Below are 16865 nucleotides of genomic sequence, written 5' to 3'. Positions count from 1 at the left end.
TTAACCATCCTAGGAGCCCCATTGGGTTTGAAGCAACCAAAGTCTCACCAAATTTTTAGTAAAACACTTAAGAAAACAAACAAGCATTGAAGACAAATTTGAAGACCTTGATTGCTTTGTAAAATTTTGTTGTAATAGAACAATTGAGTGCTGAATTTTTTATGTTACAATTCCTTGTATTTGGACATTCTTCAGAGGTGTATTGGGAGTCTCCAAGAGACCACCCAAACCTCTATTTGTGTGTAATAGCTTAGTGTAAACTGTGTAGACTAAGTGAAGAGCCAGTTGGGACCTCCAAAGGGTCATCCAAGCCTTCATATAGGAAACAGTCTAGCTTACTTTAAATTTCCTTTACCTTCCATTATCAAATTGCCTAGATAGCTTGCTTTTTACCAATTAGTTTTTACCTTATCTTTCACACCTCTTTTAGGATTTATTTTGACTAGTTTCAACCATAGTTTCTTTTACCTTTTGTTTTCAAACCCCCAACAAGAAAGAACCATTACTTGGGAACTAACATGAGTCTTCATTCTTTATCTAGTGTTAATGGTGAGGGTTCTACTCCTAAGGATCCCTTGTATAGGATATTAGATGAGTTGAGATCCCTTAAATTATGCAAAAAAAAAAAAAAACAAAAGAGAAAAGAAAAAGGAAAGAAAAGAGTGGAAGAAATAAGTCAAGATGAAAAAGAGAAAATAAGAGAGGAAGGATGAAGAAGAATAATGAAAGAAATGAAAAGAGAAAAACATGTCTTCTATAGTAGTCATGATTCTTGCAGGAGTTTAAGTGAAGAACTTAGCGACTATTATGGAGGGCAGCATAGGTCACATACTAAACATCACTCCCAAAGAAGATAAAATGATAGAAGGCCTCAAGAGGTTAACATTAGCCTCTCATATTTCCATGGAAAAGATAATGTTGAGGCCTACCTAGATTGGGAAATGAAGGTTGAACAACACTATGTTTGCCATCATATTAGTGAAGAGAGAAAACTTTCATTGGCTACCCTCAGCTTCCAAGGGTATGCTCTCTATTGGTGGACTTCCCTTGTTAGGGAAAGAATGATTCATGGGGATCCTCCAATAGAGTATTGGAATGATCTTAAGAGTGGCCTTAGGAAAAGGCACATTCCCTCCTACTATGAAAGAGAGCTTATGGACAAGCTCCAAAGACTTAGACAAGGGAGTATGAGTGTCAAAGAATATAGACAACAAATGGAACTACTCTTTTTAAGAGCTGGACTTAGGGAAGAGGAAAGAACAAGCATTGATAGGTTCCTAAGCAGTTTAAATATGGAAGTAAGAGACAAGGTTGAACTCCTTCCATATAGGCACCTAGATGATCTAGTTCAACTTTGTATAAAGGTAGAGCAACAATTAAAGAGAAAGTCATCTTCTAAAAACTCTACCTATTACTCTTACAGAGAAGGACCAAGCTCCAAGTGTGTTAGGAGTACCACCTTCTAAGCCAAAGGATGATAAAGGTAAAAACATAGAGGAAATCACTCCAAAGGCTAGTTCACAAGATAGAACTAGTAACATCAAGTGCTTCAAATGTATTGGGAAAGGCCACATTGCTTCTCAATGCCCCACAAAGAAAACCACGATCATGAGGAGTCAAGACATCTATAGTAGCCAAGAGGAGGCTACTTCTTCTCCCTCCTCAAATGGAAGTAAGGGTGAAGCCAAGGGTGATGAGCATATTAATGAGGTTTACACCTATGAAGAAGGTAATCTTCTAATGGTGAGAAGGCTCCTTGGGAGTCAATCTTGTAACCTAACCCTAACTCAAAGAGAGAACATCTTTCATACAAGATGTAAGGTTTTAAACAAAAATTGTTCTCTCATTGTGGATAGTGGGTCTTGTTGCAATTGTTGTAGCACAAGGTTGATATCCAAGTTGAGTCTCACTATCATTTTCCACCCAAAGCCTTACAAGCTTCAATGGCTCAATGAGCAAGGGGAAATGATAGTCAATCAACAAGTAAAGATACCCTTTTTCTATAGGAGACTACTGTGATGAAGTTTTATGTGATATAATCCCTATGGAAGTAGGGCACATTTTGTTGGGTAGACCATGGCAATTTGACAAGAAAGCAATCAACAATGGTCTCACCAATGAAATAACCCTCACCCATGGAAGCAAAAAGTTCAAACTTGTTCCCTTGACACCTTCACAAGTGGTTGGGGATCAAGTACAAATAAAACTCAAATGGGATGAGGAAAAGAATAGAAAAAGAAAAGAAGAACAACCTTTAATGGTTAAGGATGAGTGTAAGGAGATACGTGTCTCCTCCAAGAGGTTAGCTAAGAAAGAAAGTCATTTTGCAATAAAGACAAACATTAAAGAAACTTTTCTTCTTAGACAACCTCCACATCTTTTCCTTTGTAAAACGATACTAGTTAGCACTGCCACACCTCTTGAGATTGAGGTTATTCCTCACGTAAAGGAGTTGTTGGATGAGGGTTTGGTTCATAAGAGCTTAAATCCATGTGCTTTGTTGGTGTCCAAAATAGGTATTATTAGGCACCAAATCCCTAAGATACGTGGTATGATGAATGTGTTTAGTGGTGCAACCCTCTTTTGTAAAATCACCCAAGCACCCAACATCTTCATGATTCGCGTACATAGGGACTCTTTAGGTAGGTTTGTTCTTATTTTTGGTTTCAATACAAACCTAGGTGCTCATATGGGACACCTTAGGTTTGTGGTACTTTTTGGTAGGAGTAATCAACACGAAAATAAATAAAAAGGTATGTTTTATCGCATTACTTTCCTTAATTTTTTAAATAGCGATCAAAGGGTTCCCATGAAACCTAAGAGAATAAAGGTCATTCTTGAGTGGCCCACTCCACCAAGTATAAGGGAAATTTGGGGCTTCCATGACTCAACAAACTTTTACAAAATGTTTGTCCCATATTTTTCTATACTTGTAGCACCACTCATTGAGTTGGTGAGGAACCATGTTCCCTTATGGGAAGATTCCCAAGAAAGGGGTTTCCAGACCTTACCATACTCTAACATACCCAACACCACTAATATATTTGTTTTTATTCTTTTTACAGGTGTTGAGGGAAGAAGCCTAGAGTTTCAAGAACCTCTGGATTTGAGTTTAAATCTTTTTCAAGGGGAAGGGGATGATGCAATCCTACCCCCAAATGACATTAGATAGAAGACTCCAAGAAGATTGGGCTAGAGATGCAGGAGAATGCCCAAGGGCCCAAGGGTTCTCATAAGCCTTAGGGTAGATTTTAAACCCATGGGCTAAGTATGAACTCACTTATCTTTGTACATATTAGATTAGAGTTTCATTATTTTGGGGCCTTGTATTTAGGGCTTCATAGTGTAAGGAGGGTACCCTAGTAATGTAGGATTTTTCAGTGCTTGTATTTTAGGGCACCTAGACTAGTTTTTGTATTAAGGGTAGTTTTGTAATTTCACATGCATTAAGTGCACTATTTGATGTGAGTGTTGGGAGAGAAATTTAATTGAATTAGGAGAAGTTCAATCCAATTAAATTTCAGACTAGCTTAAGAGGGAGGTAAGCATTTGCTTGCTACATCCCATTGTTGTCACATTATATAGTCACACTTTGTGCATGTCCTTCATGTTTTACATGCCTCATGACACCTAAGCATACTTAGTGGAGAATCTTGGACTTGATATTAGATTAGTGGGTTGAACCATAGCTAAAATTCATCAATCATAATTAGTGAAATTTTGGCTCCAAATTTGGCTCCACAAACTCAAATTCAAATTCAACTGAAATTTGAATAGAAATTCAAATTTCCCTCTAATTTTGTGTGCTATAAATAAAGGCCTTTTGTGTGCATTTTTTTGAACTTTGATCATTTGAGAAATTAGACTTCAAAGTTCAGACCTCATTTGAGGCATAAATTTCGTTCCCCCCTCTCTCCCTCTCCCTCCACTCATCTTCTCCTACCTTCCCATGATGGTGAGCTTGTTCTTGACTCATCTTCTCCTTGATGTGGGGTCTCCAATCGCCTTTCCTCTTTCTCCATTTCGCTCCCATTGATCTTCAAGAAGTAAAGGACTTCATTAATGAAGAAGATCCAAGGCCTACAAGCTCTACATGAAGCTACATCAAAACACGTCTAGTAGTTAAAGGCTACAATCAGAAGGAAGGAGTGGACTACAACAACATATTCTCTCTAGTAGTTCAATGCACCTCTATTTTAATACCTCTAATGGCAACTTTGGGCATGAAGTTAGAGCAACTCGATGTCAAAACTGTCTTTCTCCATGGATGACTAAAGGAAGACATTTTGATGCAACAACTTGACGATTTTAATCGGGAAGAAAAGGAAAATTTTGTCTATAGATTGAAGATGTCTCTTTATAGGCTGAAGCAATCACTAAGGCAGTGGTACAAGAGATTAGATGAGTTTATTGTCTCTCATGGGTACATCAAAAGTCTCTAGGACTCATGCTTATCATAGCAAGGTGGAGGATGATTCCCATATCTATCCATGATTCTATGTGGACGACATGCTCAAAGAATCTCAATATTTGGTGGCAATTCAAAAGCTAAAGTCACTACTTAGCAGTGAAATTGAAATGAAGGAAATGGGAGCTACTCAAAATATTTTGGGCCTGAAGATCAAGAGGGATCAAGTCCAAAAGAAGTTTTTTCTATGTTAGAAGGAATACATTTAGGGAAAGTTTTATCGGACTGCGATAAGACCGGCGATTTTGTACGGAACAGAATGTTGGGCGGTCAAGAGCCAACATGAGAATAAAGTAGGTGTAGTGGAGATGAGGATGTTGCGGTGGATGTGTGGTAAGACTCGACAGGATAAAATTAGAAACGGAGCTATTAGAGAGAGGGTTGGAGTAGTGCCTATTGTAGAGAAGATGGTGGAAAATAGACTTAGGTGGTTTGGGCATGTAGAGAGAAGACCGGTAGACTCTGTAGTGAGGAGAGTAGACCAGATGGAGAGAAGGCAAACAATTCGAGGCAGAGGAAGACCCAAAAAGATTATAAGAGAGGTTATCAAGAAGGATCTCGAACTTAATGATTTGGATAGAAGTATGGTACTTGATAGAACATTATGGCGGAAGTTGATCCATGTAGCCGACCCCACCTAGTGGGATAAGGCGTTGTTGTTGTTGTTGTTGTTGTAGAAGGAATACATTCAGAAAAATGTTGAATTACTTTAGTATGACATCCGCAAAACCAATATGTACTCATCTAACAACATCCATTTGTCTATCTACAACATCCATTTGTCTATCTGAACTTAGTTCTACTTAGTCCGTATTAGTTTTAGTTCACTTTTTTCACAATTAATAAAAAAAGATTGCTAGAAAATTATGATTCTCATAAATTAATTTTAGTTCATTTTTTTCGCAAAAATATTTGTAGAAGCATATGTGATATGAAGTTTTGATGATGCCAAAGATGAATGCTATTCAAGTTTGATCCAAGTCAAGAATCAAGAAATTCAAGAAGAACGATGAACTTAGTCCATAGGATGTTAAAAGAATTTCTTAGACGATGTTGCAAAGGTTTGGCTGAGGAAAATATCTTACAAAGCTTTTTAGCAAAACTCTGTTTTCAAAATAAGATGTTTTTCTCTCTTATGTAATCGATTACCATTAAGGAAATTTTAAAAATAACTCCCAAAAGTCACAATTGTTCAAAAGATTTTTGAATGGCTACCAAAGGCTTATAAATAGGTGACTTGGGATTCGAAATTAAATAGAGAGTTTTTCAGAACCAAAATTGTCTTATCCTCTAAAAAAAAGCCTTAGTCAAACACTTGCAAAATCTATAAGGATTCTTGTGAGATCTTCATATCATAATATTCTTCTCTTCAAGAGAGAAATTATCTTCTTCTTACTCAAGAGATTATTGTTCAAGAGACTGTGGGTCTCTTAAGTTGTAAGGATTTCTGAACACAAGGGAAGGGTATCTCTGTGTGGTTCAGACTTTGTAAAATGATTTTTTTTACAAGATAGTGGAAATCTCGACTTGATTGCTTGTGGACTGGATGTAGGCACCGAACGTGGCCGAACCAATATAAAAATTGAGTTTGTATTCTCTCTTCCCTTAAACTTTTTTAATTTATTACAGTTTATCTTTTGCTTTGAAGAAGTTTATTTTGAATTGTTTTTTAATTAATTCATATTAAGGGTGTATTTTTTAATCCAAAAGAGAGTTAAAATTTTAATTTGGAAATTTTTTTTATCTTAATTCAACTTTTCCTTTTGAAGATACGGAGGTCACTTATCTAACAATATTTCCAACAAGGAGATAGCAATCTAACTTTTCCAAATGATGAAAAAAATTTAGTTATATATTTTATAGGAGTCTTTACACATTCCCAAGGAATAGACTTTCTCATAAATATATTTTTTGGAGTATGAAAAAACTCACTTGTAAAATGCCCCTTGATATCATTGTGTCCATGTTGGTCTTGCGTCCATTTGTTAGTATCATCAACGGCAACCAACGAAGGGTGCATATGAGCTGTTGTGTTATCAGTTATCACGGGAAGGCAGCCTAAAGAGCAGTGGAAATCTCAATTCGCAAGTGAATAGCACACGGACGCACCCATACACACAGCAGCTCTTGTTGCTGGTGAGTTAGAGATCCGATCCGATCCGATCCGATGGAAGAGTACCCGGAAGAGTTGCGCACTCCGCCGGTGACGCTAGCGTCCCTGGTGGGGTGCCCGGAGCTCCACACTCTGATCTCCACCCACCTCATGTCGGCGCAGCCTCCCATCAACACCCTCGCCCTCCCCGACTTCTCCAAAATCCACCTCTTCAACAAGAAAAGCACTGACTCCACCGATTCAACAACTGCCACCTCACCCTCCCCCATCGTCGCCGGCATCCTCAAACGCGATTGGCTGCTCAAACACCGCACCAAACTCCCCTCCGTCCTCGCCGCCCTCTTCCCCTCCCACCACCTCCTCGGCGACCCCGCCCAGTGGCTCCAAGTCTGCTCCGATCTCGATTCCATCAAGTACCCTCTCTCTCCTCTTCACTTTTTTTTTTTGTCAGAGACCAGAGATTCGTTTTAGACTAACTTCTCTTTCACCCAACTAATCCCTTCCCACCGAATCTGCCTATTTTGGGTCAAAGTGGTACTTCCAGTTGTGACTCGAACTCTAAGCCAGGCCCGGCCTTTGTTAAGGATTCGAGTCTCGAACCAGCACTAACAACTTTTTGGTTGCAACCAATTATGAGTGAAAGATTCACTTCGTTTTCTCTTGTTCCGTTTTCAGGACTGTGATTCGCGGGAGGAACATCAAGTTCGCGGTGGTTGTCGTCGTTCAGAACAATGCGGATGAGATCAGCGAAGATAGAATGATTGCCTTGCGGAAGCGAGCGGAAGTGGATGCCAAACACGTCGTCGTTTTGAACCCGAACGACACTTCGGATCTCAAACAGTCTCTTCACAGGCATGCACATTGCACCCGCTCTCTTTTTTTCGCTATTTTATTGTGTTAATTTTCTCTCCATTATCAACGACACTGTCGTTTTTGCAGGCTAGCGAGTACGTTTTCTGAATTGGCCGGCACGTATTATAGAGAAGAAGGGAGGAGGATTAAGCAGCGGGTAGAGAAGAAGAATGTTAGCTCGGTTGAGTTGATTGTTCGCTACTGCTTCAAAGTATGAATAATTTCTTCCCTGCTACGGTTGTGTTTTATGTTTATAAGCAAGGTTTTAAATTGCTATCTTAACTTGACACTGGGAAATTGCGAGCAAATGCAGCCGATAGGGCAGCAATTGCGGCCGTGGTTAGTCTAAACGTTGAAGTTGTGCCTAAATTGCGATCACTAACCATTTTTTATAACCATGTTTAGAAGTATCAGTTTTTGTATGAAAAAAAAAAAATTGTAGTGGAGACTGGAACTATACTGATCATGCTCTATGATAGCGGATGTTTTCTTTTTTCTTTTTTGACTTTCTTGTACCCTTTGTTGTTCGGGAACTTGTCTGAGTTTGTGTTGTTTATGTTTTTATCAAAATAAAAATTGTACATTATTTATTTAGATGCCATGAATTGCTAGGTTGCTGTATATGCAGAATTCCGAAGTGATTGGACTGAAGCAATGAAATTTTATGAGGAGGCCTATCATACACTGCGAGAGGTGCGTGTGGCTGCTATTAGTTTGTGTTTTTTTTTTTTTTTTTAATTTTGTTTCACCATTCATGATATATCCCTAGAGTGAAAATGCTATTATTGTTGTTGTATGCCTTCCCTCCAGCTATTGGTTGGGTTAACTAATAAAAGAAAACTCATCATTGTTCCTAATATTTTGCTCTTTTAAGTCAGCCTTGTAAGTAGCAAATTTTCACATCCTCCAAGTGCATCTGTTGCAACTGATTTTACAGTTGTTCATATGCTTAACATATTCTACTTGAATTTTCTTTCATTTGTATTGGAATTGAAAAATCTTATATTGTCTCTCCTATGATTTCCACAATGAGTGGATAAAGTTGCATCTGTGCTATCTTTTACATGTTTGTGTGGTTACTAGATCTGTATCCAAAAAAGTTTTGTAATGTACGTTTTCTTTTTGTTATATACAGATTGTTGGGGTGACAACAAGGTTGCCAGCAGTACAACGCTTAGTTGAGATAAAATCCATATCTGAACAATTGCATTTCAAAATATCAACCATGTTACTGCACAGTGGGAAGGTTACAGAAGCAGTGACGTGGTTTCGCCAGCACATGAATGCATATAAAAGGCTTGTTGGTGCACCAGATGGAATATTTCTTCACTGGGAGTGGATGAGTAGGCAGTTTTTGGTATTCGGTGAATTGTTGGAGACAAGTTCAAAAATAACTCAAGGCGTTTCACCTATTGTCCTAGGCAATCCATCCAAGCCTCTGTCTGAGTGGGAATATTATTCTGCTTATTACTACCAAGTGAGCACTTTTTACTTGTATTATACTCTGTATGTTGAGAAAGGGAAATGACTACCACTTTTGTTAGATCTCCACCCTTATAGGGAGGCATTCTTCTGGCCATATTTCTAATCAATGCAAGACATCTTAGCACACCCCTCATGCCCAAGATTGACTTTTAAAGCGTAAAGTTTGTAGGACTCAACATTTGCAGGTAGTCCAACACTAAGACTGGATAACTCATCCCCATAAGATCAAAGGAGACGGATTCTTCAAGTCTTTGTTCTTAATTAATGTGGAACATCCTCAACAGTTATTTTGCAGTCTTCCCTCTCTTTTTAATTGAAATATCTTCATATTTATTCCACTTTTCTCATTACAGCCTTTGTTTCTTCTCCCTACATGGCCAAATCACCTTAAGCAAGTTTTTACAATATTCTTAGTACCTGCTATATCCTACTTTCTCTTAATTCATTCCCTCTCCACTATGACAGTCTAACCTTTGCTGCACTTATTTGTCATTTACATTTACTTTAGAATGCCAATCCTTTTTCCTCAATGTTTTGTAGCTTTTAATAATGGTACCTGACTTTTTACATGGCAGCATTGCCAACTAGGAAATAAACTGCCAAGTCATGGGTTGTAACCAATGTTTTTAAAACCAGACTGGTGATTGAACTGATGAAAGAACTGGTTCAAGGCTCAATGGTTCAACCATTGTTGAACCGGTTTTATATTTTTTAATGTTATATAATCTTTTAAGTAATAAGATAATATATAATTAAAAAATTAGGATCTAAAACAATTATAAATTAGTTTACATGACTAAATTATATGTTTTATAAGATAAAAACTATTAATAGTTGATACTTATGTGAAATATTTAATGTAATTTTATTTATCTTAAAAATATTTTGATTAAATAAATAAAATTTAAAAAACAAAAAAAAATTTAAAGACCGGTTCAACCCCGGTTTTTTATGCCGGTTCAACACCGGTTTTGGCCAGTTTTATACTGTTTTGATCGGTTCTTGACCAGTTCTGAAATGCTCTAGTTTTTTAGAGTCTCCGGACAGGTCATCTAACTAGTTGAACCAGCCGGTCTAGTCTGATTTTAAAAACCCTAGTTGAAACATTTATCTAACTACATTGTTTAATCATACTGTTTTGATTTTTTATTCTCAAATGATGATAACTGCAAGCTTAACACAATAGTAAGGTTGCTACTTTGTTGTGACTTGGAGTTCACAGGTTCAAATCTAGGAAACAGCTCCTCTTTTTGCTGTGGTAAGTCTGCATACATCTACCCTCCCCAGACCCCACTTGGTGTGAGCCTCATGCACTTGGTCGGCCTTTTTAATCCTGGTGTTAGATCATTTAGAGATTAACTATCATGAGTTTCCAAACAATCATTTGTCATTTGTGCTTCAATCTTAGTTAATCTCGTTGATTCTGGGCTTATCTTGACAGAGAATCATCTTAGCTTGAGCTTCTCTTATTCTGCATGCCTAGTGCCTACCTCCTTGAGTCTACTTTCATTCACATGAATTTGAAACCTTCATCAATTTCTCTGATTCAACAGATCTTCTAGGTGATTTTTGGTGAATCAGATGATCTTAGATATGCCATAGTTATGACTTAACATGCTTTTTGGTATGTTTCTCACTGTTATTTAGATCTCTATCAATGCTGCCATTTGTTTATTTTACTATTGCTTGGTTCTAGTTTAATGTTAATGAACATTATGGTTATGTTTGGCTGGAAAATATGGGAGAGCAAGGAAATGTTGTCATGAAACCCACCCAAAATAAGGGGAAGGGAAATCATGGATCATATTATAACTAATACTCCAAAATAATCAACACTTATTTTTTGAGTTCCCCTCCAATTTGGAGATGTTGGTGGAGAAACTGTGGTACTGTTATAGCCTTTTAAATATTTCTAAATTTTGTTGTCATTGTAGAACTGCAATATTTGTTTATAACAAAAAGATAAACTATAAAGTGGATTATAATTAATCTTTTTTTTTAACTATGTGTTTCCTATCCATTTCTAATTTAAACATCAAAACAAGAGAAGGAAAATTGCATTTTACCCCTTCCTTTTTCCTTAAATTTATTTCCTTCCCTCCCTGTTACACTATCTACACCAATTTCTTTTCTGTCCATCTTAGCTATTAGCCTAATAGCCTTGTCTTCACCATTTATCTTTATCTTTATTTTATTTCTTTGTATTGGGAATCGTTATTGCAATTGGCTTATCAACCTTCAAATCAGTAGTTTGATAGCCTTCATTACTTGTAATGTGATGCTGTACTGTGTTGTGTCTTTTCCTGCACTGGTAACATATGCCGCCACATATTTATATGTTTGCAACGTGCTTTTGTGTGCTTCTATCAAAATCTAATAGTTTATCCTTATCTGAATGTGCATGCAAAGTTGTTTTGTGAATCAGTTTACGTGTTTTTTCTATAAACTTCCATGGGTAACTGCATTCATCTCTGAAACAGTTAGCAGCTCACTACTTGAGTGAGAAGAGATCAGCACTGGAACTTGCAATCTCAATGTCAGAAACTTCCGATCAGATTGATAATGTTGCTGATTCAGTAGTTCCTTCAGTCTATGTGGGTCAATTTGCCCAATTACTCGAGCAAGGAGATAATGTTGATATGCTACCGTAAGTCATAATTGAGTGGTAAACAAGTTCACATTTTGATATTTATCAACTTTTAAATCATTATTTTCATTTAATTTGCAGTCTCACTGATGAAGAATACATCCACTATGCCATTTCTGAAGGAAAAAGGTTCCGAGATTCACTTGAAATTATTGCTCTTCTTAAAAAAGCTTATGAATCCTACAGCAGTATGAAAATTCAGAGGATGAGCTCTTTTTGTGCATTCCAGATGTCTAAAGAATATTTCGGTGAAGGTGATATCAGTAATGCAAAAAAGACTTTTGATAGTATAGCTAGCCTATACAGAAAAGAGGGATGGGTAACTTTATTATGGGATGTCTTGGGTTACTTGCGTGAATGCTCTAGGAAAAATGGTACTATTAAAGATTTTGTTGAGTATTCCCTTGAAATGGCTGCGCTGCCAATATCATCTGATACTGGTGTCCGGAGAGACACTGGTCCAGCCGGTCCTGTAAATCTACTGCAAAGAGAAATTGTACAGAATGAGGTTTTTGAGCTTGTCCGTGGAGCTTCAGGAAAGGCAACAAATGAACACCCCAGTAATCTTAAGATCACGGGAGATGAATCACTTCAGCTTGAGGTTGATCTTGTCAGTCCTCTTAGGTTGGTGATGCTTGCATCAGTTGCTTTCCATGAACAGACAATCAAGCCTGGGGCATCAACTTTGATTACAGTATCACTTCTTTCGCAGTTACCCCTTACTGTTGAGATTGATCGATTAGAAATCCAGTTCAACCAATCTAATTGTAATTTCTTCATTACAAATGCCCAAAAACCTCAGTCAGTAAAAGTTAGTAATGGAATTCAACAACATCGAACCGAGACGGAACCTTCTCTTTCACTTGAATCAAACAAATGGCTAAGGTTGACCTATGACATCCAATCTGGTAAGTCAGATACTCTTCACTTTCCTATTTAGCTGTCAAGTTCATTCAATGCACCCTCAAATGTTTTTATAAGCAAATAACCTAGGCATGTTACATTTCAAACATTCAATACTATCTGATACCCCCTACCCCAATATCTTGTGATCCTTAATTTCTGTTGTTTATGATGCTCTCTGGGGCTAACAATAGGATGATTTTTCATATATAAATCATGCAAAAGAATGCTATATGTCTTTCAAAATTGAAATGGATTTATCAGACTACTCTTTCAACAGGATCTGTCCATTATCCATGGTACTCTAGTAGAATAGTGTGGTTTATGCCTAACTTGTTTAATTTCCACCTTGACACATGCATATACATATCTATTACCATTGGAAGTATTGCTTCCACTGTAGCTATCTTATGTCGATTGTGATTTGGGTTTATTATATGATTTTCCAGATCAAAGTGGAAAACTTGAATGCTTATCTGTTATTGCAAAAATTGGATCACACTTGGCAATCTGCTGCAGAGCTGAAAGCCCTGCTTCACTGGATAGTTTACCTCTTTGGGCATTGGAGGATCGTGTACAAACTGTTCCAATAAAAGATCCAATACTTGTGTTATCTGGTCAGAAGTCCACCCAAGTTGAAGAACCAGACTCACAGGTGGATCTGCATCTTGGTGCCGCTGGTCCTGCGCTAGTGGGAGAAGTTTTCTTGGTACCTGTAACATTGGTCTCCAAAGGACATGATGTCTACTCAGGTGAATTGAAGATCAATCTTGTGGATGTGAAGGGGGGTGGCTTGTTTAGCCCAAGAGACTCTGAGCCATATGCTCTGGATAGTCATCATGTCCAGTTGCTTGGTATATCTGGACCAGAAGGAGAAGATGATTCTCAATTGGATTCTGACAAGATAAAGAAAATACAGCAATCATTTGGATTAATTTCCGTTCCCATTCTTAAAAATGGAGCTTCCTGGTCATGCAAATTAGAAATCAAGTGGCACCGACCTAAACCTATTATGCTTTATGTATCTTTGGGTTATACTCCATTTAGTAATGAATTAAATGCACAGACAGTCCATGTTCACAAGAATTTGCAAATTGAAGGGCACACTGCTATTCTTCTTAACCACCATTATTTGATGCCTTTCAGACGAGATCCATTGTTACTCTCTAAGAACAAGCAAGCATCCGAGTCTGATCAGCCAGAATCACTGCCCTTGAATCAAAAAAATGTGCTCATTGTTAGTGCAAAGAACTGCACCGAGTTGCCATTGAGGATAAAATCCATTTCCATAGAAGTAGAGGATGATGCTGAAAGGACGTGCTCTATTCAACATGGAACTAAGGAGCTTTCAAACCCCTCACTTCTTGTTCCTGGGGAAGAATTCAAGAAGGTATTCTCAGTCAGTTCTGATATGAACATTTCCAAGCTCAAACTGGGAACCATGTGTTTGAGTTGGAGGAGAGACCTTGGGGTTGAAGAGCAATCTGCTTCTACTTCAACATTGCCTTGGGTTGTGACTAAACAAAAGCTGCCGGATGTGAACGTGGAGTTACCTCCAATGATTGTGAGTTTTGAATGTCCCCCTTATGCCGTAGTGGGCGACCCCTTCACGTATAATATTAGAATTTCAAACCAAACGCAATTACTGCAAGAAATCAAATACTCACTTGCGGACGCACAGAGTTTTGTATTGTCCGGGTATCATAATGACACAATATATGTTCTTCCAAAATCTGAGCACATTCTCAGCTACAAACTTGTACCACTTGTCTCAGGCATGCAACAGTTACCTAAATTGTCCATGACTTCAGTGAGATATTCAGCAGCATATCAGCCTTCAAATTCTTCAAATTCTGTTTTTGTTTTCCCTTCCAAGCCTCATTTCAAGGCTACAGTCTCAACTAACTCTAGGGTGGAGTCAGTTGCTAATGAATAGATCCTTGTAAACCCTTAATTCCTATTCAATTTTTTCCCGTTCCTTGTAACCCTCGTTCCTCCAAGTTTCGGGTTGGGGTGAACTGCATATTTTAGATGAAAAGGCTGCATACATGATCTGTGTTGGTTTCCTTTTTACTAGTTTATCATTGACTGGGTTAGTATATCATGTTCTTTCATTAGCTATACAGAAATACACTTTCCATTGTATAATATTCTAATTGATTTTGCTTTAAATGTTTTTGGTGCTGGATTTTTTTAAAGCACTATGCAAATATTTGCCTTAGTGGTTGACAAATCCTGACAACATACTTTCTAACGCCTTTTTTTTTAATACATTCTTTATTATTAACTGAAATTTATTGTTTTATTGAAAATTACAAACTTTTGTGGCTCTATATCTTATTTAACGAGTGGTGATTTTATAATTTTTAATAAATTCCAATATTAGAGTATGTTTGAAGGAATGTTAAGAGAGTTTGTTGCTGGTATCCATGTTTAATGTAGCTAGTGAAGTACGAAACATGTTCTCTTATTTAATATTTGCACATTATAGATATTAAGGCAGAATACTGACACTTTGCAAATATTTGCTAACATATATCTCACTTATTTTTCAGTTTTAGTACATTAGCAAATTATACTTGATATTAAAATAATACTTTCAATTGTCCAAATTTAGTAAACAGAAAATAGTGATAGAACAATATCATAATTCATAACTATGTTTTAATTTCATTAATAGAGAGGTATTGATTACATCTTATATAAAAACCATAGGCATGACTAATAACATATTTTAATTGAATATCGTGTGTGTAGATTTATTCATTCGAAATTGTTCTAGTTAAGTACTGATCTTAAGTTCTTTGCTTCTCTGAAACTAAACTGAGGCAAAAACCGTGAAGGACTGCTAACGATAATAGACAGTCTTCGGAGTAACACTAGTCACCGATAGAAAATAGATCCTTACTTCACTATTCAATAAAACCTTTAGTGCAAGATAATTTTGGGTGTTACTTGACATAATGTTCCATTATTGTTACTTGCATTAGCTTCGTAGAGTCAACCTAATCCAACCTTGTAAGGTAAACAATGATCCATTAAGAATAATAATGGATAAGGTCTAAGTAAATTACTATAATACTCATTCTCATATTTACATTCAAGAATATATGTATCTAGATCAATACCTACATCACTAATAACTTTAATACTCATATCCTTATTCATTGGATACCTAATTACTCGTACCCACACTTTAATTAACTAGAAAAAAATAATAAAAACATTAATATTATATATATATATATATATATATATATATATATATATATATATATATATATATATATATATATATATATATATATATATATATATATATATACGTGGTGCACCTCTAATGTGGTGGCCCGTAAAGTTCACTACCTTGTTCAGTCACAAAAAGACTTAAGCCTTGTGGGCAATTAAAAGAAAAAAAACATAGCAGTAAAAATTCATCACAAATTGTATCACCATGAACACAATGAGCAGAGATTGACTAAAAGCAATGTTTCAAAAATTTGAGCAACTAGTTAGAGAAGATTTTTTTAAGGACAAAATAATTATTCAAATTTAAAGGATTAAAAATATATTTAAACCAAATTATATAAGATTATTATTAATATTGAAGAGGTTATTTTAATTTTAATTAGAATATTTACAAACAACATAAAAATTTTAATATATTATTAAAAAGGTTTATTTTAATTTTATTTTTTATGACATACAAAAAATTACTATTACATCAACAATAATACTTTATTTCAGTCTCTAAAATATCAAAAAGAAAAAATAAAAATCAATTTTATAGAATAAAAAATTTAATATGAAGTGATTAAGTTGTAATTAAGATAAATACTATTTATCTTTTTATTTACCTATGTGTCACCATGGTTGACGGTAACCTTATATGTCCATGGAGCTTTCTCCTTCCCTATGTTTTCTCCTCTAAATTTTCTGCCCCCTACAAAACAAAAGTTTTGTACAAGATAAGTCAATTGCCACATAGGAGTATTCACGAGCACATTTTACCCATAAACTTAAATTAATCCAAACCAATTCAAATAATTTGAGTTGAGTATTTTTTATGTTTAGATCAAACTCAACCCATTCAAATCTATTGAGTTTTGAGTTGAATCACGGGTTTTAATATTTAAACCCACTGATATGTTGACTCTTTAATTTGTCACAGGTTGAGTATTAGTAACTAAGAGTAAAATCGTCTATTTTGTTTTTTAATTTATTTCAAATTATTTTAGCTTTAATTGAAGTTTTGACTATACTACTCATTTGACTATTTGAGAACATTGAAATTTTTAACATATATTGCAATAGTTTTAATTTTTGGGTTTTTAGGCTTCGTGGGTGTAGTTCTTGAACTTGTTTATTATATTTTAATTTTTAAACGGTATTTAACA

General features: G+C 36.0%; 1 protein-coding gene across 2 annotated transcripts; it reads left to right on the top strand.

Moving 5' to 3' along the window:
* The first annotated feature begins 6398 nt into the window (after positions 1-6398).
* LOC100814949 (trafficking protein particle complex subunit 11) lies at positions 6399-14640 on the top strand. Of its 2 annotated transcripts, XM_003547837.5 has the most exons (8): positions 6399-6994; positions 7257-7433; positions 7521-7644; positions 8046-8126; positions 8569-8910; positions 11399-11565; positions 11647-12473; positions 12918-14640. In XM_003547837.5, the coding sequence occupies exons 1-8, from the start codon at positions 6636-6638 to the stop codon at positions 14402-14404; spliced, it is 3564 nt and encodes a 1187-aa protein (XP_003547885.1). In that variant the 5' UTR covers positions 6399-6635; the 3' UTR covers positions 14405-14640. The 2 variants fall into 2 exon arrangements, with proteins under 2 accessions (XP_003547885.1, XP_006599255.1); XM_006599192.3 differs by lacking the exons at positions 6399-6994; positions 7257-7433 and having other exon boundaries at positions 8062-8126.
* Positions 14641-16865: the final 2225 nt, after the last annotated feature.

The sequence above is a fragment of the Glycine max genome, chromosome 16, assembly GCF_000004515.6.
Source record: "Glycine max cultivar Williams 82 chromosome 16, Glycine_max_v4.0, whole genome shotgun sequence".
In the NCBI taxonomy this organism is placed as follows: domain Eukaryota; kingdom Viridiplantae; phylum Streptophyta; class Magnoliopsida; order Fabales; family Fabaceae; genus Glycine; species Glycine max.
This window is presented reverse-complemented; position numbering and strand designations above follow the sequence as displayed.

What these genes read in the sequence shown, in the direction of transcription:
- LOC100814949 (XM_003547837.5), top strand. Translation starts at nt 6,636, where the DNA reads ATGGAAGAGTACCCGGAAGAGTTGCGCACTCCGCCGGTGACGCTAGCG. An exon ending in CTCAAACAGTCTCTTCACAG is followed by an intron (nt 7,434 to 7,520) that starts GCATGCACATTG and finishes TCGTTTTTGCAG; the next exon opens with GCTAGCGAGTACGTTTTCTG. An exon ending in GACCTATGACATCCAATCTG is followed by an intron (nt 12,474 to 12,917) that starts GTAAGTCAGATA and finishes ATGATTTTCCAG; the next exon opens with ATCAAAGTGGAAAACTTGAA.